The sequence below is a fragment of the Cydia amplana genome, chromosome 5, assembly GCF_948474715.1.
Source record: "Cydia amplana chromosome 5, ilCydAmpl1.1, whole genome shotgun sequence".
NCBI lineage: Eukaryota > Metazoa > Arthropoda > Insecta > Lepidoptera > Tortricidae > Cydia > Cydia amplana.
In genome coordinates this window covers 15,189,756-15,217,640 of record NC_086073.1, presented here as the reverse complement: position 1 = coordinate 15,217,640, position 27,885 = coordinate 15,189,756, and the positions used below count along the sequence as shown (strand labels likewise).

Below are 27,885 nucleotides of genomic sequence, written 5' to 3'. Positions count from 1 at the left end.
TACAAAGTGCAAGTGCAGTCGACGCAGACGTGCAATACCCCCGGAGGATGTTGAACCTGCCCTACCGCCGCCGGACGCCTTGAGCCCTTATGACAATGCGGCGGCGAAATTGGTAGTTAATAAAACAAGATGGGCAAAGCACGATAGTTTTTTTATGAAATTTATATAAATTTATATAATTTATGAAAGCTTTGAACTGCAGGCATCCCATTACACGTAGGTACAGTATTTTTTCCAACAATACATGCCATAATAAAAGATTAGAATTCCAAGGAGCCCCAGGCACCCCCAGGGGTTCTAAGCAAAATATACCTAACATGGTATATTTTGCTTAACTTAACCTTATGGTCAAAATTGTAAAGGAAATATATGTCGTCAACTTTGCACTGTTCATAATTATGGTATAGGGTTTTATTGTTCTATAGCAGTGGTTCCTAACCTGGGGGTAATTACCCCCGTGGCGGTAAAACTGGTATTTTACGGGGGTAAGAAGCTAACCTAATATAACAATACAACAAACGTACACGTTTTATTTTTTATTACCATTGGGAGGAGGGGTTAAATCAGGTTCCCTAGTTAGTCATAGGGGTGACCGGACTGAAAAGGTTAGGAACCACTGATCTATAGAATGAAAATAATCTTATATATGTCACCGTAAAATTGTAAACACTCGTCATATTATAATCTCGCTAGTTACATTATAAACTGACGGTAGGGAGATTATAATCTAACCTAACCTAACCTACGTTAGATTATAAACTAACGGGTTCACAATCTTACGGTGTCATATACTGCATATACATGACATAGCTTTAATGATATAGTATTAGGTAGGTACTTCTTGCAATATATTTAGTACCTAGCATATCATACGAGGGGCGTTCAAAATATTCTCGGTATTGATATCTTACAACCTCTTCTAAAATTTCTTTCGTTACTGGCCGCTAAGGTTTATTCATTGACATTAAAAAAAAGTATAATTCGAACCGAGATGTTCTTTTGTTTTTCTGCAATTGCTGAACAAACATGAACATCATGTGGGAATTGACAATGTTAACTAAATTAGAACATCGATGCGTGATAAAATTCTTGACAAAACAGGGTAAAAATCAAAAAACCATAAAAGAGGAAATGGATTGTGTTTACCGTGAGTCTGCTCCTTCTTTATCTACCATTCAAAAGTGGTCAAGCGAGTTTAAACGTGGAAGGGAGAGTGTTGAAGACGACCCTAGACCTGGCCGGCCTGTAGTAGCTACTTCACAAGAAAATATTGATAAAGTGGAAAAACTTATATTGGAAGATGGTCGAGTGAAGGTAAAATCTATAGCACAAGTAACCAATCTCTCTATTGGTACCGTACATGATATTATCCATGACCATCTTAATATGTCAAAAGTAAGTGCAAGATGGGTTCCGCGAATGCTGACTCGGCTTCAAAAAGACATGCGTGTAGCTTGTTGTTCCGATTTTATTGACCTGTGCGGTGAAAATCCTGATGAGGTGCTGCAAAGAATAGTTACTGGAGATGAAACCTGGGTTCATCATTATGACCCAGAGAGTAAACAAGAGTCCATGCAGTGGCACATTAAGGGTTCAGCTCATCCCAAGAAGTTCAAGGTCATCCCTTCAGCTGGCAAGGTCATGGCCACGATATTTTGGGATTGTGAAGGAGTATTACTGATCGATTATAAAGAAAAAGGTGTAAATATCACAGGACAGTACTACGCTAACATTCTACGTCAATTAAAGGATGCAATCAAAGAAAAGAGGCGAGGAAAGTTAACCAAAGGTGTTATGCTTCTGCATGACAACGCCCCCGTCCATACTGCTCATATTGCCAAGGCAGCTATTGTTGAATGTGGGTTTGAAACTGTTACTCACCCACCGTATAGTCCGGACTTAGCCCCCAGCGACTTCTTTTTGTTCCCCAATCTTAAAAAGGATCTGCGTGGAAATAAATTTTCCGATGATGAAGCATTGAAGGCGGCAGTGGAGGAGCATTTTTACACCAAAGATAAAAAATATTTTTATGCAGGATTAAAAAAAATAATTGATCGATCTTTTAAGTGTATGAACATAGGGGGGGAGTATATTGAAAAATAAAAATATCAAACTTTTCGTACTTGTTTGTTTTCATTCTCATACCGAGAATATTTTGAACTCCCCTCGTATGTTATGTACTTAGGTACTTTTTATCAAAGAGAATTGCTTTTTATTTATGTGTTCTTCCTAAGTCAGCACTGTTTACATATTGAATTGAATTTAATTTCAATTCAATTCAATTCAATCCTACACTTGGACACATACAGCCGCAGTTCTTACTAATGTGTTGACTGAATGGTTGGTTAATTTGACTTTCTACCTGCCCATCAATCATGATTATTGCCTATTTTACATTGCAACCAACAGGGGCCTGGGCTGGTGTCCCTTGAGATATGGAAATGTGCTATAGTTCCAATGCTAAGAGCCTAAAATCAAAAATCTAAATCTCCATATTTGAGTGATAGAGGCAGATAGCATTGTCACGGTAGGCCCTTAGTTGTAATGCAGATACTGCATGTGTGTACCCAGGTATACTGCAGTTCAGCAAATGCGTACTTGTCTCCTTCATCGGTATTCAAACCGGCCAAGTGCGAGTCGGACTCGCGCACGGAGGGTTCCGCACCATCAACAAAAAATAGAGCAAAACAAGCAAAAAAATTGTCACCCATCCAAGTACTAACCCCGCCCGACGTTGCTTAACTTCGGTCAAAAATCACGTTTGTCGTATGGGAGCCCCACTTAAATCTTTATTTTATTCTGTTTTTAGTATTTGTTCTTATAGCGGCAACAGAAATACATCATCTGTGAAAATTTCAACTGTCTAGCTATCACGGTTCGTTCGATGAGGACAGACAGCCGGAGTCTTAGTAATAGGGTCCCGTTGTTACCCTTTGGGTACGGAACCCTAATAACACAATAAACAAACGGAATGGTCTAAATGAATTTTAATGCTGTAACAGTAGTTTCATTTATGCATTACATTTCAAAGCTTAAATGATGGATATGGTTTCTATCAAAATAACCTGTGATTTAATTACAATACTGTATCCTGAAATGAGTAGCAATTATGAACAGAATATCCAGCTTGAAGACAAAATTCGTTTATCCATGGAATAAAACAAGAGTGTGGGATAGTTAAATCATTACACAATTCACTGTATTGAGTATATGTGGCAAAATATTTTGTGAATATTATGTGTGCATATATTATGTAAGTTCCACATCTCTGACATCTCCATTAAAATTAAAATCCTTTAGCTCTTTCAGACCTGCAGAATGCATAATGCTATAATAATATGCAAACATGTGTTAAAGTTGACTACTAAAGGTGACAGATATACATATAAATGTGCATATTGAACCAAATGTTTAATCAATGCAACATATGTATATAATATTAGGAAAAATTTAAGCAGCAGTTGCATTCAATGACCAATTAAGAGAAAATAAACACATTCACTGTCAGCGACCCACTAGCCAGGTTCTCTGATAGTAGGCGCTTGACGCTACAAATGGGAAAAAATGAGTTATACGCTATGCTTGTAGCGCATACAGTGAATGTCTTAAGGAATATTTACTAGATTCTCAAACATAGGTATTCAGTACATTCAATGGTTAGTCATGTAATACTTGATATATATATTAAACGCCTTTTTTTCTAAAACAAGTTTTTAAAGCTATTTAACAAGTTATTAAAATGAAGTCTAATGCACAATTGTATTGAATGTCAAATACAAATTCAGTCTAAATCAAATGCCATGTAAAAGTCATCATTATTTGTACTCAAACACATTTGTGTTAGAATCATATCTCCAGGAAATACAGTTACACAACATGGTAAGACAAGATGACAACAAGGCACTGAAAATTATACCTAACCAAATCTGTAAAGAATCTTATTTGTATTGTTGTAAACTATTTTACCATTTGTTTAACCTCATTTTATCCTGCTACATTACTTAAAAACAGCAGTTTAAATATTGCTCTGTTACTGTAAACCAGCACTATAAAAAAGGAATTAACTACACTATAAAATCATAAATTAAGTAAAGCTGAGGAGTCATTTGGGTCAGATGGAAATGTATTTAAATTTAAAACTTTGCATGCAAACAGAAAGAAGTATTCATTTCTTGACACTATTATTATAAGTAGGGCAGGCCAAATATAGAGAAAATAATTAAAATATTAAGCCAAATATAATTTAGATTTCAAAGTTGAAGTGTATATAGCTTACTTATACAGAAAACGAATTTATTATCATAATTTTTCAAGACACTCACCTCACTGAAGGCCATCACTGTGGCCGGGGGCTCTCGCAGTCCAACCTTCTTAAATTTATTTTATCACAGTCACCAAAACAAATAGTTCACGCTTTTGTTTCCCAACATTGGAAACAGTCCCGACATCTAACATCCCCACGGCAGAAATACATCTGGACTCGGCAACTGCACTCACTGCGCAAGAACAAAATTTTAATTTTGACTAAAACGAAAACACCTGACCAAATCACAAATCACTGAAAGATCCAGCATTCCTCAGGTGGGTTAAATGCACACCGATATTTTTTTAATACACTTACAAGGCTTAAAACACAGTTACACTACTCACAGATTTATATAAATAATTTATTTATCGAATTAACAGAAAAGGGAAGATCGAAAATGACACCGAATACGTTAAATAACATAGAAAGAACTATCCAACCGGAGATGAACTCGCCATCTTGCTTTCATGTCATAATTAATATTGCCAGAGTGAAAAAATATATTTACTGTTGTCATTTTCAGTACAATAATACGACTGGCAGCACTGTTATGGCCACGTTCACAATAAGCATGGAAAATATTAACGCGGAGCACCAACTTGGAGGATACAACTAAACGGAGTAGCCATTAACAGGCTTTCCCCTCTGTCGAAAATAGGCGGCCAACGGTCATACACAATGTATGGACTGACGTTTATCTGACATGGCTATTTTTACGTTACGCATACATTTGACGTTCCCCTCCCCCGCAAAAATCGGCAGACTGTTTTGTACAGAAAATTACAGACATGGCGTCTCCGTTTGATTATATCCTCCAAGAGCACCAAGGTCGCGGTGCGTCGCGGTAGTGTGTTATTACTTTTATGCTGTTGTGCTGTCCACATATAGCCAAAAAACAGAGTAATTTATGTTGTGAATGATTAACATTTAATGAGGAATAGCTTTTGTTTTTTTATTATCGAATTGTTCTTGGATTGTTTAATAGCTTTGGATTTATACAAAAATGATTCGTTATGTTGGCCAACATGAAACCTAATAAAAAATTGTACTGCCGGAAACAAGCAACTGGTGCCTGTTATATAAACATCCCACTACCATCCCATTCACACTCCCAGTGCCGGCCCGAGCCCTTGATCAGGGTAGAGCGAAATCGGGTTTTGGCACCCTTCGTTGAAGTTTTCAAGCGTATTTTGAGCCCCCGCCACACTCGCGTCTTTTAAAACTTTTTTTTTTCTCATTTGCCATTTTGGCGCCCCCCTTGCCATCCGGCGCCTAGAGCGGCCGCTCCACTCGCGCTACCCTAGATACGGGCCCACACTCTGAAATGTGGCTTCTGTCGAGATTTTCTAATGCGCCAACTAGTGTCTTCTAAACGTTACATTCGTATTAGTCCACAGTTTTAGGAAAGTAGATTATTCTAGTCGATATTTTTTCTAAATACTGGGACAACTGAGACAGACTGATGTGGATGTGACCCAACAACGGTATTTTCTTAATATATAGGTGACCTAATACTTTACACCTTTGTAGGTAAACTATACTTGGTCAACCAGATCTTGACAGTAGAAAAAGGCGGCAAATTTGAAAAATGTAGGCGCGAAGGGATATCGTCCCATAGAAAATTTGAATTTCGCGCCTTTTTTTACTGACAAGATTTGGTTGACCAGCTGTAGTCTTTACTATTAACTTGTCTTTACTTTTCTGAAGCTAAGACTATCTTCACACTGGCGGACTCATGGAACCATCTAAAGTGTTTCATTGTGCAAACAGCAGAAAGTGGGACGAGCCACTTCCTACACATCTTCGCTTCGGATTAGATGAGTATCCAAACAAGTTCGTGGCTATAAACAAAGAATATGAATATATGCACTTTTAGATAAATCATAGGTACTTATACGAAACCATGCTTGTAACAGTACGTGTTTCTCTCTATTAAAAACATTGTTGTTTGAAAGAGAAACAAACAGAGAATTTAAGACGTAAAAAAGGATGACCAAAGTGTATAGGTACCTACAGAATATTGAAGGCCTGTATTTGGCTGCTGAATTAGATGGCGCTGAGCATTGTTAAGTTCTGAAGTTGGATAATCTACTTGAACCATAAAAAAGGTATGGCCGCGCTGCGCCATCTAGTTCGCCTATCATAAACTTGCCAATCTGCTTTATTAGGGTTGCACCTAGGAACCCTTAGTTTCGCTATGTCCGTCTGTCTGTCTCTGCGTCTATTCGTCCGCAGCTTTGCTCCGTGCTCGTTAATGCCAGAAGGCACAAAGCTCCAATTTGGCATGGATAGGTAGTACCTATAATTAACTGACAAATAAGCATGGTATAATAATATACTCCGCCTGGTACTCTATTCCGAGATTCGCGAATGACCTAACTGGCACTTGCCTACGTCATCATGCTGTTTACAGGTTCTCAAACTTTAAAATGTGGGAGAATTTTAACCAACAGTGAAAATTATTTTAACGGCATTAATTTTAAGTTATTCATGTAGAAACATAGTAAAATAAAACAAATCTATACTGCACTTTTCACTCCTACTCTTACAGTTCCGAATAGAGCAGCCAACCATTTTCGTAACAAAACATTAATTACGAAGCTTACGACGTGAAAAGTTTGGAAAACACTGCGACTGCTGACACTGAGCGAGAAGGAAATAACAATTAACACGCGTTCGACAAGGACGGTCGGTCAGGGACAAAATGGCGGATTGTCAAATGTGACAGCGCTATCCTGTGTTGCCAGTAGTGTAAACAGAATTACCCGAACGTCTGAAATTCCTTTTGTGAATCGGAAGATATTGCTAACGAATAATTAAAAATGACGTGTTATTGTAAAATTTAAGATAAAATACATATAAATGAAAATTATTAAATTATAAAGAAATAAATTAACTTATTAACCATAGATATAATGTACCCATGTAACATGTTATGTTGAAATAAAGTGGCAATGTTATTGTGACGTAAGCAAGTGACACTCTGGGAAGAGAAGACCATGTTTTATTAGACCATGCAAATAAGTAATTACCGTAATTCCCTGTGTAACAAAACGGGTTTTCCGATTCGAGTAAGGAAGTTAATTACCTCAATGGCATGCAATTAATTGGTCTAAAACACGCTTCTAGTTCCTAATAGCGAAGATTCCAAAAAATAACCCATCGCCGGTTTTCCATTCACGCAACAGAAAAGCGGAAGGAAATTTAAGTTATGGTGCAAATATAAATACAAATACAACAAAGAAGTACAAATGTTTTTTTTTTTCGGAAATAAAATGTTAACAGGTAGGTATTACATTTTAAATCATTAATCATTTTAAACTTTTTTACAAAATCTCATACAAAGTCAAAACTTTCTAAGATCAACTAAAGTCTATTTTTTATTCGGTAGACTAAAATGACATTTCATTGTATGAAATGACATTTTATGTTCATACTATGAAATGTCATTTTAGTCTACCGAATAAAAAATTGACTTTAGAGACCGTTATAAACGGTGATAAAATAAAATAAAGTCGCCACACATTTTTACATAAGTAAGAAGTTTATAATTTTATATGTACTTAGTCTTAATTTCTCGTTTGATCAGATGTTGAACTTAGCCATAGGAACTCTGTGATAAAATAGTAAAAAAGTACAGTCGCATTCAAAAGCTTTGTATCAAAAATGATACCTTCCTACTTCAAAACCACTTATTTTTATTTTCAATTTCTCAAATTACGTGTCGGAAGCCGGTGTTGCTCGAAGCATTTCGTATTTCTACCCATATTTGACCTTTTACCTATTTAGTTATTTACATTAGATAAGAAACTCGTGTCTAAAGTTAACATTAAAAAATAAACTCAACTATAGAGCAACAAAGTCACCTATGCATGTCAATCAAATAGACTGTTGTCGAAAGTATGTCACAGTAAATTACAGTACCCACATTTTATATAAATTTTCAAAACGCTATTGCGTTGTTTTAACCCAGTTTTCGAAGCTGCGACCCGGTTGTACACCAAATGTAATTTCGGTATATTAATTCCCGCGTTCGCGTAACTACATTCCGCACGATTTGCAATGTACTCGAGCAGTGACGTCACTAAGGTACCAGGCGGTGATGTGCTCCGAAGCCTCAATGATAGGATCCCCGATGTAGGTTAAATGCGAAGTAGGTTATTGCACTTCAGGGTTAAATTTAGAGGCAGTAGAGGTTTAGCCACGGGAGTATAAGCACATATACTGGCCAAAAATGCCTGGTACTTGTTGCAGGTGTCCCTGTCTAGGCTGCCGCGCATGGCATTAACGATGGAGCTGGAAGAGAGCGTCTCGGACTCTAAGCTGCATAAAGATAGTACAGCTAAGAAGGAACTGCGACCGACGAGCGCTATCTCTCTGTGCAAGTCTGAAAATGGTCCAGGTTTGTCTTGTCTTACTAAATTATGAGTGCAGTAATAAGGCAGGTGTGATACATACATTTTACTGTTTAATCAGAAACGTCAACATCAGCCGAGCAGCTAAAACAGTACCGAAGCTGGGTAAGCAACGAGAGATGGCATGAGCTCAAGAAGCTAGCGGACATCGCCATGCGAGACCGCAAGGTGTTCATGATCAAGGGGGGAGGGTTCCCCGCGGTGCGGAGGGCGCTTTTGGAGCGGGGCTGGTTGGAGAAATATGAGGCCCATAAGGTAAAAACAGCTGGCACAATAAAATAGTGATCGTAACGTAGAGCCCTATTTTTAGGGTTCCATAGCCAAATGGCAAAAAACGGAACCCTTATGGATTCATCATGTCTGTCTGTCCGTCTGTCCGTCTGTCTGTCCGTCCGTATACTGTTGAAACTTGGTAAGTAGATGTATTCTGTGAACCGCATTAAGATTTTCACACAAAAATAGAAAAAAAAAACAATAAATTTTGGGGGTTCCCCATACTTAGAGCTGAAACTCAAAATTTTTTTTTTCATCAAACCCGTGTTGGGTATTTGTGGGGTATCTATGGATAGGTCTTCAAAAATGATATTGAGGTTTCTAATATCATTTTTTTAAACTGAATAGTTTGCGCGAGAGACACTTCCAAAGTGGTAAAATTTGTGTACCCCCCCCCCCCCCCCTCCCTGCAACTTCTAAAATAAGAGAATGACAAAACTAAAAAAAATATATGATGTACATTACCATGCAAACTTCCACCGAAAATTGGGTTGAACGAGATCTAGTAAGTAGTTTTTTTTAATACGTCATAAATCCCCTAAATACGGAACCCTTCATGGGCGAGTCCGACTCGCACTTGGCCGCTTTTTTTAGTTAGGTAGATATTATTTTATTATCTATATATCAGTGGCCGGCATTGCCGAACGGGCGCAAGCTGTATTCTAATTCGTAACTCCAATTCACCCCCAAACGTCGATAATTTCTGAAATTCCTTAATAACATTATACCAGAGTTAATTTTCGTAACTATCTGACACTTGTAAGTGACTTGAATTTACCTGATAATTCACACCTTTATTTACCTACTTACCGGTTCGGAGTTTTTATTTTAAGGTCCGCCACCCCCCTACGAACATAGATCCAAAAGGAGCTTCAAGAAAAGAACTTTCCAAAGTGGAACGACTGATTCTCTACAAATTCATGGAGCACCATTCAGTTGACTTTCTCTGGACTACGAAACGGGACAAGTACGATTGGTTACTTAGCAACAAAGAGGTCATTCTTAGCAGGTATTTCCTTTGAATACTAATAATACAAATAAGGTTCAATGAAAACATTTTTATTGAACCTATTTGTTTTATTAGCGGCTTAAGTTACACACACGTTACACAGTCCTAAATTACTTTGTACAATATGAAAATAATATCTATACATTGGACATTGGGGTAGAATGGAATGTAATATTAAAGAGTCTACGGACGTGTAAAATATTCTCATATCCATTATTTTTTTCATCTCGGTGCTGCGATGCTTTTACGAAGTTTGGATTAACAAATCGTATCAAATTCGCTCGGTCGACAAATAAATATTCATTTGCTTTAAATTTCATACAGGTTTTGTAGGTCGCTTTTCACCACTAAAGAAGGGTTGACAGCTTCTCTAACCCAAATGCACTGGTACACGGAGCCAGGAGTAGCGCTGACCAAATTCCCCCGCTGCTACAATATCCATAACCCAGATAGCCTCGATGAATTCATAGACGACTTTAGAATAACCGCTTGCATCAGCATCCTTAAATGGCTATCGAGCAGTTTGCAAGCCAGCGGCGAGGGCAATCTAATCACGAGCCACGGAAAGGTTCCATTCTCAGCTATAGAATTTGCGTTAAATCGTCTGAACGAATACATTGCTTTCTTCACGCATAAAGACATTGATGATATGAAGGAGCAAGCTCAGCATGTTTGGGAACACGAGTGGGACCAGTTTCTTACACATCATTATTTGCTCGTGCACGAAAAGGCCAAATTTGCGGAAGAGAAGAATACCAGCATAAGGTATGTTGTATGTTCATGTTGCCTAAATCACTGAGATCATCAGCGTTTTAAACATAAAGCAGAACTATCGCATATTTCCGCTATAAAGATGCATTACGTAATGAGTTTTCTAGTGAGTCATTGTTTGTGTTTCTGCTAGTACCTATGTCGTGTTACTAGCTTGAATATATGTATTAATGGTGTGTTTGGATTCAACATAAGCGATTGTGCATTGATGTTTATTCCATTCATGATCCATCATTTCGTAAGACTTAGGTAAGGATGGCCTTTAATTCCTCCAAGGAAAATTCGTTGTTATAGTCACCAATATTATTATATGTTAGGTTAGTAGTACGAGTATAAACCCTGCCGGTTTTCTATCGGTCCAGGGATACGTGCCCTTCCAACTACCCAACCGTGGGCATGGAGGTACCTACTTCTTAGGTACATTCATATTTTTAATATCAACAATCGAGATGATAATGATATCGTCATTGTATACACGAGTTATGAGGTAACCAACTCATTTATTAACATAAACATTATGCATACTTGCGGTAAATATTTCTATTACTAACCGGTAAATATAGTGAATCTATTAATAGGCAAGTTGCGTGACATACCTACCTAATGACATTTTATATTAATTATATGTATAAGTAATTACAAGGTAATGAATATTAGGACTAAGGTCCGGTACCGACGGACTGCAACCCGACCTTAACTTGTATCCGGGGACCTGATTTTCTTAAATTTTTACATTTTTTTTTTAGCCCGAGAAAAAAAGTGATATTTGCCTTCTAAGTTCCAATCCAACAGATAGAAGGTTCCAACAGATTAATTATCGAAGTAAAATTAACTATTATTACTTTGTCCAGGCACCTAGAACGAAAGGCGGTGAAACTCCTAGCCACAATGACGAAGTACTGGCCACAAATAGACATTGATGGTGTACTGAACATATGGATAGTGAAGCCCGGGGCAAAGTGCCGCGGCCGAGGCATCCAGCTCATGAACAATATCAAGGACATCATAGGCCTCATTAATATCCCAACGGCCGTGAAAAGTAGATACGTTGTGCAGAAATATATAGGTAAGATAATGTAGATATATTTCAAAGACTTTTTTACCTTACAGCTGATGTCTTTAGACGTTTTCGTGAAAGAGTAGGTGAAATTACATTTATGATCTGTTTCAGCAGTTGGTCTGTAGTAGAATTATTTTTACGTGAGATAACAGTATTCATCCGTTTTTTATATGCTTATTTATGTCCTTTCAGAGAATCCACTGGTCATCTATAACACCAAATTCGATATAAGGCAATGGTTCCTCATCACCTGCTGTCAACCCTTGACGATCTGGGTCTATAAGTAAGTAATTTGTCAGCAATCGCTTAGATTTGCATCCTCACCTAAAATTTGTTCTTATTTGATACAATTGTAATTCCTTGGAGAATTCTCTACCTAGAGTTCTAACGAAGCGATTATTTCAGAGACAGTTACCTAAGGTTTAGCTCCCAAATATTCAGTTTATCAAACTACCACGAGTCCGTTCATCTCACTAATAACGCTGTTCAGGCCAAATACAAGAACAACGGCGAAAGAGACAAGGCCCTGCCAGACGAAAACATGTGGGATTGCCACACTTTCAAAGCTTACTTGAGGTAAGTATGAAAATGTTTTCACTATAGCCAACATGCTAATTTATTGCGTTCAATATGTTTTTGTTCTGAAGACAGATTGGAAAACATGAGTTGTGGGATTCTAAAATATATCCAGGCATGAAGCAGTGTCTCATCGGAGCGATGCTGGCCTGTCAAGACTCGATGGACAAGAGGCAGAACAGCTTCGAACTGTACGGAGCCGATTTTATGTTGACTGATGACTTCACGCCGTGGCTTATAGAGATCAACTCTAGCCCTGATTTGGCGCCAACAACTTCGGTCACAGCGCGGCTATGCCCACAATGTCTGGAAGATGTTATAAAAGGTTAGATTTTATTAAAAAGAAGAAGAAGCTTACTGAGATAATAACATTGATTTGACTTCCTGTGTTCCGGTTGAGCTGAAATTCGGCTCATCTAGGTCAAAGATCTAAATCGTCATCATATGTGGAATTTAGTTTTAGCTTGTTTAAGTAAATGGCTATCTAATGAAAAGTAGGTAAGCAAAAAGCAAAGCTTGTATCAAAAATGAATATAACGACTATTTTTTTTTTCAGTCGTGCTAGATCGACGCACCAACCCTGAAGCCGATACGGGAACATTTGAACTAGCGTACAGGCAGTTTATTCCCAAAGCGCCAGCATATCTTGGCTTGTCTCTTTGTATCAATGGCAAAAAACTATTGAAGAGCAAGTTGAAACAGTATAAGTATGAACAAAGAAGCACCACACCAATCGTGCAGCGAATGCCATCTGATGACGCACTAATAGCGGAAGACAAACCGATTCCTCCGGAGTACAGCGGACCAATCATCACAGACTTCCTCTCCTGGTTAAATCCCTACGACGCACTGCCCACCAACAAGGACAGCCTCCTTCTTGCAGCCAAGGACTCTTTCATGGTACGCCAAGCTATCACTGTCGTTAAATCAGGTCTCGCGTTGAAAAACGGCGGGAAAAAACGTAACTCCTCGGCGATCTCTTCTAGGACGCATCGAGGAAGACGGGAAAAAAACACAGAGTGTAAGCGACGCGTCGTGCCCCATTCATGCTGCCGGCCCGAGGACACGCAGTCCGCTAAGCACATCGGCAAATACCGGACCGAATCGGCCAGCAAAGCGGAGAAGCCCAAGGTTGACAGGTCGGTCGGTAACAAGCGTTGCTACATAGATCCTATCGAATGGGAACGAGAAACGGCCAGTATTCTGCGTTCAACCATATCCGTTCAGAACAAAATTGCTAATAGGTCTGAGAACATTGTACCATTGCGACAAACTAAGTCTGGCATAATTAGCTCGAATAATAGAACGTTATTAGAACCCCTGAGCTCGCGGCCTTTCGCCAACGAGGCGGATCCGATTAAAAAACTTAGTGCGGTCGGTAGGAACATCTGTAAACTGCGTGATGAAAATAGGAATAAGCAAAAAGCTATAAAGTTTTCGGAGAGTTGCACCTCCATATACGCCCCTTACCGCGTAGTTGTGACTCCTCTAAACGACGAGACACAAAATAATAAAAAGATAAAAGAATAATAATATGGTATGAATTCGCATTCTAAACACTGCCCTTATTAGATTCAAGCATCCCATATTTAAACAATTTAATCAAACTTTATGGACGAAATGTATACTATACCTACATTTTACGTAGGTACATGCTTAATCCACAAAAAAAAATTGTTTTAAAATATTTTGCAAAGCGTTGATATGTTGTGACTCCACTAAACGACAAGATAAGTACAAAATTATAAGAAGATAAAATAACAATAATAATATTGTATTCGCATTCAAAACACTGCCCTTTAGATTCAAGCATCCATAGGTATTTAAACAATTTTATTAAACTTCTTGGAAGAAATTTGTATTTAGGTAATATACATTTTTAGTACCTATGTATCTACATGCTTTTTACACAGAAAAAAAAATCTGAAAATATTTTGCAAGGCGTTGAAATATTATATTTATGTTACATAATATACAATTAGTTTTAAGTGTTAGAATTATTTTTATTCGTGAAAATTGTTGGCAACTTCAAATTCTATTGTAATTAATGAAGGTACCTATTATTAAAGTTATATTTTAAAATTATTCTTTCAGATGCTCTGCCTGAACCCCGGATCCCTCTCCATGCCACCTAGTCCCTTCCTTGGTCAAGATTTTGAAAATTACACAAATTACAATGTGTAACACATTCCATTACAATTTAGCGTGACAACATACCTCATACTAAGTACAGCATTTTGTCATAAAGTAAAAGAAATAAAATGTCATTATCTGTCAAATCTGTCACTTCATATTATTTACAAACTTCAAACCGTAAAATAAATACCACGTAACTTAAGATAAATTAGAAATGTAAATTACAAAAACAATACAAAATTTAATAAATAAAACTCCAACATCCATGTTAAAATGAGGTAAGAGTATATCTGTAACCGATACATACCTATAAAAAAAGTATAACATGATATCAACTTTTGATTAGGTAACTGTACTGCTAACTGGAGGTGTGTAACTGTACCTACCTATGCCTATAATCTATAATAATATAGGTATATTTTTAACAATTTTAACCACACTGCACGTCGTAAAGACGCTCTTCTAACCCCGATGAGAAAGTTGCATCCACAAGAGTGGCAAACTTTGATGCAATTGAGTTGTTTCCCCATGTTATCTGGCAGAATTCTCTTTTAAATGATGGTTTTTAATAATAAATATTTAATTAATGTTCATTTGGATTTGATTGGTAATGTTTCACAGTTAGTACTTTCCAGGGACCGGACAACCGTTTCCTCGATAAAAAACCCTTCCAATCGGCGTCCCTTTAAGACGGCTAGCCCAGAAAAAGAGTTCGAACTGCTACTTACATAAATGTGCAAAGATTGATGTCACGGCAGCTATAGCGTACATACCACGTACATACCTACACATAAGTATACGAATTTTATAGCATTTATATCGATTGATTCCGATCTAGTTTTCTTCGTCCAGCCCTATGTGTAGTTAGGGCTTTAGGTACTAATTTATTGCCGTTTTCTTGTTTTTACAAAATATAAATAACATCAACAAAACTAAAAAGAGATATAGTCATATCTCATTCACCATGCCGCCGTTACGTAAGAAAAAGTTTCTCCTAAAGAAGGTAAGCATATACCTACATATATACTTACACTAGAATTTAAATTGATATCGATTAGTAAATTGTTATTGTTGTATTCGATTTTAAGTATTTTTTTTTGCAAATCGATCCGTACTATGAAGCACAAATTAAATGATATATTGAAAATAATTTAACTTGTATTTTTCAAAGAGAGGGCACCATAAGCCCTTACCTATCTACAATTAAATATATATTATAATATTTTTTTACAAAGAGAGTCAATCGATTTCACCAAATGGTTGTGGATGGATGGATTACGAGGGGCGTTCAAAATATTCTCGGTATTGATATCTTACAACCTCTTCTAAAATTTCTTTCGTTACTGGCCGCTAAGGTTTATTCATTGACATTAAAAAAAAGTATAATTCGAAGCGAGATGTTCTTTTGTTTTTCTGCAATTGCTGAACAAACATGAACATCATGTGGGAATTGACAATGTTAACTAAATTAGAACATCGATGCGTGATAAAATTCTTGACAAAACAGGGTAAAAATCAAAAAACCATAAAAGAGGAAATGGATTGTGTTTACCGTGAGTCTGCTCCTTCTTTATCTACCATTCAAAAGTGGTCAAGCGAGTTTAAACGTGGAAGGGAGAGTGTTGAAGACGACCCTAGACCTGGCCGGCCTGTAGTAGCTACTTCACAAGAAAATATTGATAAAGTGGAAAAACTTATATTGGAAGATGGTCGAGTGAAGGTAAAATCTATAGCACAAGTAACCAATCTCTCTATTGGTACCATACATGATATTATCCATGACCATCTTAATATGTCAAAAGTAAGTGCAAGATGGGTTCCGCGAATGCTGACTCGGCTTCAAAAAGGCATGCGTGTAGCTTGTTGTTCCGATTTTATTGACCTGTGCGGTGAAAATCCTGATGAGGTGCTGCAAAGAATAGTTACTGGAGATGAAACCTGGGTTCATCATTATGACCCAGAGAGTAAACAAGAGTCCATGCAGTGGCACATTAAGGGTTCAGCTCATCCCAAGAAGTTCAAGGTCATCCCTTCAGCTGGCAAGGTCATGGCCACGATATTTTGGGATTGTGAAGGAGTATTACAGATCGATTATAAAGAAAAAGGTGTAAATATCACAGGACAGTACTACGCTAACATTCTACGTCAATTAAAGGATGCAATCAAAGAAAAGAGGCGAGGAAAGTTAACCAAAGGTGTTATGCTTCTGCATGACAACGCCCCCGTCCATACTGCTCATATTGCCAAGGCAGCTATTATTGAATGTGGGTTTGAAACTGTTACTCACCCACCGTATAGTCCGGACTTAGCCCCCAGCGACTTCTTTTTGTTCCCCAATCTTAAAAAGGATCTGCGTGGAAATAAATTTTCCGATGATGAAGCATTGAAGGCGGCAGTGGAGGAGCATTTTTACACCAAAGATAAAAAATATTTTTATGCAGGATTAATAAAAATAATTGATCGATCTTTTAAGTGTATGAACATAGGGGGGGAGTATATTGAAAAATAAAAATATCAAACTTTTCGTACTTGTTTGTTTTCATTCTCATACCGAGAATATTTTGAATACCCCTCGTAGATCAATGCATTTGATATTCATATTATAAGTAGGTATACATATCAGTGCAGTCAAGATTAGATCAAATTGACCTCTTTTCAACTCTTTCGTTTATAAAGAGTGACTAAATTACAACGAAGAACGAAGTTCTACCTACGTAGGTATACCTACGTAGGTAGAACTGTGAAAATGTAGAAATGTGGATATAACTTTAAAGGTAACTTAAAAGTATTAATAATGAATTCAACTACACTTAACTTAATTCCAGATAAAATTAAGTCCGACAGTAATGAAACATAACGACACAGGCGACCCTTACGTTCCCGACAGATTTTCACACAAGCCTAAAATGAGATTGGGACCATATGAAGGAACATACAAATGTAGGGGTTTGTCACCGAAAGAGAGAATGCAAATTATTGGTAGTTGCCAATCAAAAACCAAACGATACATACACCTAAAAAATTTGGCTGCTGACGCCATAAGAAAGAATAAAATATTCTCAGTATATGGTACCTGCAAGACCGTACGTGACGCTTTGGTCGAACGAGGGTGGGTGGAAAAGCTTCCCTCGCAACGCATGAACATGAAAAATATATACAGCGGCCGCACACCCAAGAACGAGATCAGAAACGAGCTAGAAACCCTGCTCCTATCCCATTTTGTAGAAAAACATTCACCCAGTTTTATATGGCGCACCAAGGATTACCAGGCGCATAGTACCATAGACATGACGAGGGATTACGTACCTACAGTTAACAGGTTACAGATAGATGCTGCTTGGACAACGAAGCAAGGTCTCTGCTCAGCCATAAAAAGAAACTACTGGTTTTATATAGAAGGTGTAGCCGAAGTGTATTGTCCTCGGACATACAACAGCTACGACCTTAGTGAAATAGATAGTTTCAAAAATGATTTTAAAGTTACAGCTTGTACAAGCTTACTGAAGTGGGTGCTGTCAATGGTCGCCCATGGCCGTTCTGTGTTTGTCTCTAATGGTACGGTGTCTATAAAAATCATCCTCTTTGCAATAAACAGGTGTAAAGAATACTTATATATGAAACAAAATAAAGATATAGACAAAACAGTAAGTCATGTAACTGCAGGCCAGTGGAACACGTTTATGAAAAATTACTGCCGTATAATTTCAAAGACCGCCCATTTTGATACTGATAAAAAAGAACAATTGAGTTTATACTTAAGTTACGCGAAATTTATATTGAAAGAAATTTATAAGTACCGACCACAATTAAGTTGCGAAGGGTGTCACAATATTTGGATAATAAAACCTGCTCACTGGTGTAGGGGTAGAGGCATAAGATTAGCTTCTAGATTAGAAGACGTCGATGACATATTAAATAAGACCAAAGCGAAATACGTCTTACAAAAATATATTGGTGAGCATATTTCTATTCTTTCCTTTTATACACGATACTATCCCAGCCTAGTTCGTTTAACCAATAACTAAATCCTGTGTTATATTATTCTTTTACAGAGGAACCATTACTCATACACGAGACAAAATTTGACATACGACAATACTATCTTATTACAAGTACATGTCCTTTAGTTATATGGATGTATAAGGACTGCTATTTGAAATTCAGTACACAAAAATACAACCTGAAGAACTACCATGAGTCGATCCATCTAACGAACAACGCAGTGCAAAAAAAATATACAAATTGTGAAAACCGCCACGAGGACCTGCCTCGAACCAACATGTGGGACTCCGATACCTTCAAAAGCTATTTACAAAAAAGTGGAAAGGAAAATGTGTGGGACAATATAATCTACCCGGGAATGAAAAAGGCCATAACAAGCATAGTGCTAGGTTGTCAGGATTCACTGATTCCATGTAAAAACCGTTTCGAGTTGTATGGTTGCGACTTTATGCTAGACAAGGAGTATAAGCCGTGGTTAATTGAGATTAACTCCTGTCCTGATCTGCATCCTACTACTCCAGTCACTGCTAAGATATGTCCGGCTGCTATTAGAGATATTATAAAAGGTACTATGTTTAATATTATAAGTAGATAATAGCTGAATTGTGCTCGCCTCACCTCAGACAATACGGAAAATCTCTTAAACTAAAGAGGCAAAGATTTTTAAACACCTTTCAAAATGTTTACCTACGTTATACACATCAGAAACAAAATTATGCCAAAATTTGTTGTAAGTATCTAGATATTGTTAAGAAAATATCTACTGAAGACAGTTAAGTAAGTAATATGGGTCAACCAAATCTTGTCAGTAGAAAAAGACGGCAAATTTGAAAAATGTAGGCGCGAAGGGATATTGTACCATAGAAAATTTGAATTTCGCGCCTTTTTTTACTGACAAGATTTAGTTGACCATCTATAGTTATGCGATCCCTGAGACAAAAAAGGAATTTAAAAAGACCGAGCGATGTTTTTTTTCCGTGAAGTAACTAGAGTTAAGGGGCCCACTGATTACCAGTCCGCCGGACGATATCGGCCTGTCAGTTGTTCGGAACTGTCAACTTTTTGTTCTAACTGACAGGCCGATATCGTCCGGCGGACTGTTAATCAGTAGCCCCCTTTAGACCAAGCTAAGTTGGTAGCGATTTTGATATCTCAGACTGTGCAAGTGTTATTTAAACCTCACGTTTAAAATATCACTTGCACTGTCTGGACTATGAAAATCGCGGCCAACTTAGTTTGGTCAGACTTTAATGTAAGTAGGAACTTAAGTCAAGTAAAGATTAAAAGTATGTTGTTCTTTTCAGTGGTCATCGATTATGCAAATGATCCAAATTCTTCTACCGGTAAATTTGAATGCATTTACCGACAACCTTATACTTTACCACGGTATTCAGGTGGGGACCTCATAGTGCGTGGCTACAGCCTTCCGTCTTCCTACTTTTATAAAGGAAAATATAAATTTAAAGAACCACGTTATGACTTAGATGTTAGCAAACAACTGGACATAGCGGCGGTCATGAAAATGATGAAAAATATGTACGAGAAAGAGGCACAGCTTGACAGCGAAGAAAGTGATAAACTTGTAGAGAATCTAGAGATACCGGATGTTGATGACCAATGCTTAAGCTATAAAATCGAAAAAGTATCACCGCCTTTTATTGCAGACCATTTGACCGGTATAACTGAGAGAGTAGTGTCAGATAGAAATGTTCGCACAAGTGAAGAATCTGATAATTTGGTCGGTGTAATTGAGACAGTAGTGCCAAATATAAATGTCCGCACAAGTGAAGAATCACCCAAGGCCACAAATGAAGAGTTAGTTGAACCTGGTGGCAGTTTAAGTGATGAAAATTGGGTAGATTTGAGGTACCTTGAAAATGTACTGCTATCAGGTGTATCAGGTTCACCGTCTACAGAAAAAATAAATCCACTATTTGACAATGAAGAAACAAAGTCAAAATCGACCAACAATTGTTCAGAACAACAATACGATACTGCACAGACTATCATGAATTTGCTTGATTTCTTAACCAGAAAGGAAAAGGAAGAAAGAGAACGCAACTTGAATACAATTAACTTGAAAGTAGCATAAAGTCCGTTATATATATTTTGAATACCTAGTAAAGATGTAATAATAAAAAAAGATGTAAAACAAAGTAAAAGTCAACAGATAACTTTGTAATTATTTCGATTTAAATGTTAGTACCTTATAACTAGAATAGATTATATAATTAATACCTAATAATCTATTCCATAATGTCAATATCCAGGGAGGAGAACTGAGGACTATGTTTATACTAGCTGTTGCCAGCGACTTCGTCCGCGTGGATTTGTATGTTGGTGGTAATATATTCTATATGAGCATAGAGCATTAATGCGGCAAAATATCGGCGACCACCTAAAGAAGATAGCAGTAGGGACTGTTAATAATTATACAAAGCATGAAATTTGTCTGTCACAAACTACTCATGAAGTTTCAAGCTCCCTAACTGAAAAAAAAAAATTCTCGATAGAATCCCGCTTGCGTGGCCCTTAGAAGATTTTCAACTCCACTATTTAAAAAAAAATCGCGCCCGATGCATACTTTCAACCCTTTTTCACCACCTTGAGGGATGAATTTTCAAAAACGCTGAAATTAGTTTTCTTGTATTTTAATTTAATACCTTTTTGCAAAGTTTCGAACTCCTAGCTTAAACAAAATTTGCACCTCAAGACGAACTTTCATCCCCTTTTTAACCCCCTTAGGGGTTGAATTCCCGAAAACCTTGCAATAACTTTTTTTTCTAATCGGCTATTATGCCTTTCTAAGAAGTTTCAAAGCATTTGTAATGGATTCAAACTTTCAACCCCTTTTTAACCCTGTTAATGGATGAATTCTCAAAAACGCTGAAATTACTTTTCCTGTCTTATAATAATATCCCCATATACAAAGTTTCAAGTCCCGCGCTCGAATTTTTTTTTAATTTCCATACAATCTTTCAACCCCTTTTTCACCACCTTAGGGGATGAATTTTCCAAAACGCTGAAATTAGTATTCTTGTATTTTAATAATATATCTTTTTACGAACTTTCAAATTCCTAGCTAAAAATAAAACTTGTACCCCATACAACCTTTCATCCCCTTTTTAACCCCCTTAGGGGTTGAATTTTTCAAAATCGCTTCTTATCTCTTGTACACTTTATAAATACAACCTGGTGTGCAAATTTCAACTTTCTAGCTTTTGTAGTTTCGGCTGTGCGTTGATGAATCAGTCAGTCAGTCAGGACACTTGCATTTATATATATAGATGGAGAAGTGATTATTGTTATCTCGCACGAATGGAAAAGCGATAGAGAGGCAGATGGCGAAATTTCGTTTTTCGCAGTAGACTCTCGATATGCTAACTTTCTTAGCATGATTTAGACTTTAGACCAAGATAAGCATGTAACGATTTTGATAGCACAAGTAGTGCAAGTGTTATTTTATACGTAATATTTTCGTCAGATGACAAACAAAAGTCACTAAGTATCTCCACAAGTTCATAGGCATAGTGAACCATATTAGTACGAAGAGAAGGTTGATTTTGGTTTGAATATTTTATAGTAATCAGTGACTTTTGCTTGTCACCTGACGATTTCATAGAATAGAAGTATGATTTTGTTTTAAGTCCGTCCGTCCGTAGAAAAACGGCAAATTTGAAAGATGGTGCGATCTTATTCTTCAACAGGAACCGCCATTAACAGGCGTTCCCCTCTGCCAAAAGTCGGCGGCCGCCGGTCAAGGAGGTTATATAAAACTAGTTGCCATACGTCATACGCCATTCAGCAAACGTCAGTCTAAGCGGAATGTTAGGAGCAGAAAATGCCGAATTGTAGCGTTTTCTCCTGTAAAAACCGATCGGACACATCTAGCGTACTTAAAGAACACGTTTCTTTTCATATGTAAGTACTATTACATGTAAATATTATCAAATAGTGCACTAATTTAGCAAAATACTAAAAAACATTGTCAGTCTGAAAGTGATACCACTTCATGGTACTAGATCTAATTTAGGGTAATATTTAAAGAAGACTTTCTAAATATTCATTAGGTATACCTAACTTCTAATTTGCGTTGCTTATTATTATATAATTTATATAACACATTATTTTTCTATAACACCTTATTTTTATATCAACATAATCCATTCAAAGAAATAAATAGTATAAATCATAAGTAACGTGATATTACCGATCTGGTCATTGTGCTAGTTTCCGTCCATGCACTAGTCTCTAGTTTTCGTCCACATGACAAAATAAATAAAAAATAGCAAATTAAATATCAAATATGTTATTTGCTAATCAGCATATTTAGATACTCGTATATTGTCTCGACATTAAGGATTGCTTTAAGTCCAAATTTTTGCAGCAATGTAGATTTATATTCAATTTCTTCAAGTGGACGAAAACTAACGCACCTACCCTACTACTGTTTGAAAATTCATTTTTCTCTTAGTTTCTATCGTATATTTTTTATTTTACATGTCCAATATTTGTATTGTATTTTATTTATTTTAAGGTATTTACTGCCGTCATTTTCCATAAATAGGCACTTTTAATTTATTACTCTGGTATCACTCTACCATAGTTAGCGATGGGACACCATAAAAACCAATATCGATAAAATCTATATGAACATTATAAATATATTGTTATTTTGATTAATTTTTTTAGATTTCCAAAAGATGCAATAAATTTTAAACATAAGTAGTTTTCAGCTTACCAAGCCATCGAAAACCTAAAAATATTGCAATATCAGTCACGTTTTAAAGTTCTAAGAACTGCATAAGTAAGTTTGTAATTCCATATAAATATAAGCTATTACAAAGTTACTGTTGCAGTTCCTACAAATAGTAGGTAAAGTAAAGGTACACTACGATGATAACCGACTTGGTTTCACATTAGCATTACATCTCAAAACTTTTTTGTAGTAGAAGCGTTGCGAGACTTGCACCTTTTTAGGGTTCCGTACCAAAAGGGTAAAAACGGGACCCTATTACTAAGACTCCGCTGTCCGTCCGTCCGTCCGTCCGTCTGTCACCAGGCTGTATCTCACGAACCGTGATAGCTAGACAGTTGAAATTTTCACAGATGATGTATTTCTGTTGCCGCTATAACAACAAATACTAAAAGCAGAATAAAATAAAGATTTAAGTGGGGCTCCCATACAACAAACGTGATTTTTGACCGAAGTTAAGCAACGTCGGGCGGGGTCAGTACTTGGATGGGTGACCGTTTTTTTGCTTGTTTTGCTCTATTTTTTGTTGATGGTGCGGAACCCTCCGTGCGCGAGTCCGACTCGCACTTGGCCGGTTTTCACATGTAATGTTTTTGATGGTTATAATTGACTAAAGCAGACAGTTAAAATTCAGTCAATAAAATATCGACAATATTATCGACAAGTCCCTCGCACTTTTACGTTTACTGAAAACTGACATCATCTCGTTCACGGACAGGGTTGTCTGTGTTTGTTCTTGTATTTGTGTGAATATAGTTTATGCTAGTGTTTGATAATTTTGTCGTGTGCGTGTGTAGCGACGCATGCAAAAAATGCATTAGTGTTTACATTATTTGTGTGCGTTCCTCGCCCCCCGCGCCGAAAATGGCAGAATTTTTCACATAGAAATTAGTGCGTGTCACCACTCCATATTGGATTATTCCTCCGAGTATTCTTCCTTACAAAATTTAAATTTCGCGCCTTTGCCAGTTTGATGTTTTTTCTTCTTCTGGGCCGTATTTCATAAAAGTCAAACTATGTAAACTGTATCAAAGTAAGGTATGCCAACATAACGGCGCGTGATATAATACACAAAGTTGTGTTATCTGTGTCGCGTGTCCTTGCAAAATGGATGGTGTCATAATCTATGTTATAGGCATGGTGAATTTTTAATATTCATACGAGTATTTTTCTATATTTCCACGCATTTATCTAACAATGGGTCGTTCGAGATCAAGAAGTAAATCTCCAAGACGCCATCACAAGAGTAGTAAACATTCAAGAAAGAAGAGCCGCTCCAAGGATCGATCTACTTCGCGTACCAGAAGCTCCAAACATACCGATAAACCGAGGGAACGAAGCTCCAAATCAAGGTAAATAAAGTGATTACCAACGTGATGTATTGATTTATACTATTTAAAAATGCCGTCTCATATTTTTTAATATCATTTTGCAGGAAAAGGTCACATTCCGTTACATCGTCTACAAGTAGTGAAGCATCCTATGATGGAGGCAGGAGTCATAGGAAAAAATCTAAAGGACGCAGTAAAATGGATGAAGTGGATCGTCTGGCGGAAATGGAGAGACAGAGACGTGTTAGAGAAGCGGAACAAAAGGTTAATTCATTTTCCAGACTTAGTTATATTAACTTGTTTTGGATACTTACTCTATAAAAGTATGAATTTTGAGTTCTCAGAATGTTTGTTGTTTATGTTTTTATAAGATCCAAATAGTAATTTAAAAATAATTTGATAGTTTATTATTGTTTATATAGGTAACTTGGAGCTAAGCTATGCTATGATGCTAACTTTTAACTTGTTTATATACCTGTACAAAAATGCAGCATATGATTCTGAAAATCGTTCAGCCTACAGTAACTACTTTTGATATTGACTGAATTTTGAAATAAAACTATTTTACTTTTCAGGTGGTAGAAGAAGAAGCTGCAAAAAGAATAGAGCTCCTTGTCAAGAAAAGAGTTGAAGAAGAATTAGAAAAGAGAAAAGACGAAATTGAACAAGAAGTAGCTAAGAGAGTCGAGGAAGCAAAGCGCAAGATGGAAAAAGAGATGATGGAAGAGTTGGAGAGACAGAGAGAGCAGCAGCGCCGGGAGGAGCTCGCTCGACAGGTAGCTGCCACAACCCCTCACAGTCATGTGAAAACGCAACGATTCCTACATTGCTTTTCCACATGACATACCCCTCCCTGCGACTACAGACCTTGTTCTCGCAACTAATAAACACTTAAGTAATGCAATACTTAATGACAACTTTAAAAATACAAAAGAAACTAATGAAAGTATTATTTCGATCATGTTAAAGGTCCAGTCAGGTGTAGTTCGAGTGCTTACAAGAATAATTTCTTAAATTCGTTACTGTTGTTACTGCCTTAGTGGCTGCTCGAATGTTAACTGGACATTCCTTACATGCACATTCTCCTGCCAAGGCAGGCTGCCCTGCCCTTATGTAAGTGCCGTTGTGGCAGATCGCTAGTTTTTTAAAACTGTTCACTTGACTGTCCTTGGCAGTCACGTAGTCTATAAGTCAGGTCGGAAGACTGAGCAAGAGCCAGAAGCAGTAAGAATTTAATGGAGTTGCAGCTTGGAGGGCCAGTCGTGAATCCTGAAGGTATTTCTTGAATTAATTTTTTGTATAACAACATTTTCCGTAACATAAAGGTTGATTCGCCAAAGCTGGCAAGGGATGAGTGATTGAAAGTTTGTATGTGTGTATATCATAATGAAGTGGTTGAATTGACAGGGTGTTCACTTAAAAGTGTGCCAGCTTTTGTGAATTTACTTGTACTAGGTTATAATTTAATTTTTTAACCTCGTGCCGCCCACCATCAAAATTATAGCCAAGCAAGTTTGAATCTTGTTGTATTTTCAATTGGGTTGAATTTCCTTTGTCCGAAAATGTTACGAGACAAATGAAATTCTACCTACTTTGTTTTTAATTAAGGATGACATTCCATATTCCATCGAAACTGAGTGTACATCCTAATGTACATTGGGCGGCACGAGGATATGCAAATCTTTACTTGAACAAGGGGGTGGTTAATAAAGATTACTATTTCACCCCTAAACAAACATTGTTTTTGTTTTATCTTACTTTAAATTATGTAACACAGGAAAAAGCTATGAGAGCTTATACTCTCATTATACTGTGAAATATGAATACTTAATAATTAGTAGAATATGGCCCATGTGGGTTTTAATTTAATATATACCAACAGTCTTTGGTTGATCAATGTTTAACCAGAAATGTTTTAAAATGTGCTAATATATATTTTCTGTCATTCAGGAGGAAGAAGCTTGTAAAAGGAAAGAGCTGGAGGATATCATGGCGGAAAATAATAGACGCATTGAAGAAGCCCAACGCAAGTTGGTGAGTATATCTCCTATTATTATTCACAATGACGTGAATTAGTGTTAACCTTTTGGACGCCAATGACCGATATATCCGCACCGTAGGTTCAACGCCAAAGATCGATTAATCGGTCACAGACCACAGAGCAACATCGACTTATGTGCATATACCATGAATCTAGTATTAAACTGGATTGGGCATGAGTAGTGGGGATAACTGACAGAACGGGATAGTCTTATGTATCTTTCAGTAGGAGTAGCAGCGAAAGAGCTATTATTGTTATTGTTGGATGTGGAACAGGTCGGTACAGCAACGTCTTAGCATCGGCGTAAGTGCTAGACTCCTAGGTAATTTTGTCATTAGCCAAAAAAACCTATTATAAATGAGCAGTCAAGCGTGAGTGGGACTTAATGTACAGAACCCTTGGAACGCGAGTCCGACTCGCACTTGGCCGGTTTTTTGAAATAAAAATTACTAAAATGTAATATTTGACGTTTTTTATGTATTTATCTTGACATCCGCATCCGCGGATGTGAGCCTTTAAAAATCCGCATCCGCATCCGCGGATGTCAAAAAATCGGCATCCGCAACATCCCTGATAAAAATATCTCAAGACTACACTCATGGACAAATCTAGATTAGGTAATGTGCTAACTTAATTTTCAGGCGGAGGAACGGTTAGCGATGATCGAAGAACAGAGGAAAATGGACGAAGAAAAACAAAAACTGAAAAAAGAACAAGAAAAGAGAATTAAAGAGGAACAAAAGAAAATCTTAGGTAAAAACAACTCGCGACCTAAATTGTCATTCTCTCTGAAACCACTGTCGTGAGTACAAAACATGTGGATTGTGAACTTTGCGAACCATGCATTCATAACATTCTCCTTAGTAGGTGTAGTGTGAACTAGTATTTTATTCAAAATTGTCTTAACTTGATCGTCTAGAACAACATTTGTGGCCAAATCTTGTAGTTCATATAAAAAAAAATAGATTGTTTCAGTTACATGGAGGGACATAATTATGTACATACAAATGCAATAAATCTGGGTGTATTTAAATGATTTAAATTTCATTAGGTAGGTAATTTCTACTAGTACCTAAATTAGGACCGTGGGACGCTGGAGGTAATAACCGTATTACCAGAAACATGAATAACATGAATGGTCAATCATAAATAAGTTGTACGTACGAGTAATCTGTTAACTATGTCCGATATTTATTCACATTTGTGACG

General features: G+C 37.0%; 3 protein-coding genes across 3 annotated transcripts; all 3 read left to right on the top strand.

Moving 5' to 3' along the window:
- Positions 1 to 8,189: 8,189 nt before the first annotated feature.
- LOC134648126 (tubulin glycylase 3A-like) lies at positions 8,190 to 13,991 on the top strand. The gene is made up of 9 exons (XM_063502597.1): positions 8,190 to 8,708; positions 8,783 to 8,976; positions 9,828 to 10,003; positions 10,328 to 10,768; positions 11,626 to 11,840; positions 12,027 to 12,117; positions 12,240 to 12,410; positions 12,482 to 12,735; positions 12,967 to 13,991. Exons 1-9 carry the CDS (start codon positions 8,585 to 8,587, stop codon positions 13,938 to 13,940), a joined length of 2,640 nt encoding a protein of 879 aa, XP_063358667.1. The 5' UTR covers positions 8,190 to 8,584; the 3' UTR covers positions 13,941 to 13,991.
- A 3,429-nt stretch (positions 13,992 to 17,420) lies between these two features.
- LOC134648260 (tubulin glycylase 3A-like) lies at positions 17,421 to 20,640 on the top strand. The gene is made up of 3 exons (XM_063502749.1): positions 17,421 to 18,500; positions 18,599 to 19,114; positions 19,853 to 20,640. Exons 1-3 carry the CDS (start codon positions 17,453 to 17,455, stop codon positions 20,638 to 20,640), a joined length of 2,352 nt encoding a protein of 783 aa, XP_063358819.1. The 5' UTR covers positions 17,421 to 17,452.
- A 3,750-nt stretch (positions 20,641 to 24,390) lies between these two features.
- Positions 24,391 to 27,555, top strand: LOC134648125 (UPF0430 protein CG31712-like). The gene is made up of 5 exons (XM_063502596.1): positions 24,391 to 24,656; positions 24,740 to 24,899; positions 25,211 to 25,411; positions 26,586 to 26,669; positions 27,318 to 27,555. Exons 1-5 carry the CDS (start codon positions 24,502 to 24,504, stop codon positions 27,480 to 27,482), a joined length of 765 nt encoding a protein of 254 aa, XP_063358666.1. The 5' UTR covers positions 24,391 to 24,501; the 3' UTR covers positions 27,483 to 27,555.
- Positions 27,556 to 27,885: the final 330 nt, after the last annotated feature.

Excerpts from the sequence above, each read along its gene's own strand:
- LOC134648126 (XM_063502597.1), top strand. The coding sequence starts at position 8,585 with ATGGCATTAACGATGGAGCTGGAAGAGAGCGTCTCGGACTCTAAGCTG. Across the intron at positions 8,709-8,782 it reads CAAGTCTGAAAATGGTCCAG|AAACGTCAACATCAGCCGAG; the intron begins GTTTGTCTTGTC and ends CTGTTTAATCAG. Across the intron at positions 8,977-9,827 it reads AGAAATATGAGGCCCATAAG|GTCCGCCACCCCCCTACGAA; the intron begins GTAAAAACAGCT and ends TTTTATTTTAAG.
- LOC134648260 (XM_063502749.1), top strand. The coding sequence starts at position 17,453 with ATGAGATTGGGACCATATGAAGGAACATACAAATGTAGGGGTTTGTCA. Across the intron at positions 18,501-18,598 it reads CGTCTTACAAAAATATATTG|AGGAACCATTACTCATACAC; the intron begins GTGAGCATATTT and ends ATTCTTTTACAG. Across the intron at positions 19,115-19,852 it reads TATTAGAGATATTATAAAAG|TGGTCATCGATTATGCAAAT; the intron begins GTACTATGTTTA and ends TGTTCTTTTCAG.
- LOC134648125 (XM_063502596.1), top strand. The coding sequence starts at position 24,502 with ATGGGTCGTTCGAGATCAAGAAGTAAATCTCCAAGACGCCATCACAAG. Across the intron at positions 25,412-26,585 it reads GGGAGGAGCTCGCTCGACAG|GAGGAAGAAGCTTGTAAAAG; the intron begins GTAGCTGCCACA and ends TCTGTCATTCAG. Across the intron at positions 26,670-27,317 it reads AAGAAGCCCAACGCAAGTTG|GCGGAGGAACGGTTAGCGAT; the intron begins GTGAGTATATCT and ends CTTAATTTTCAG.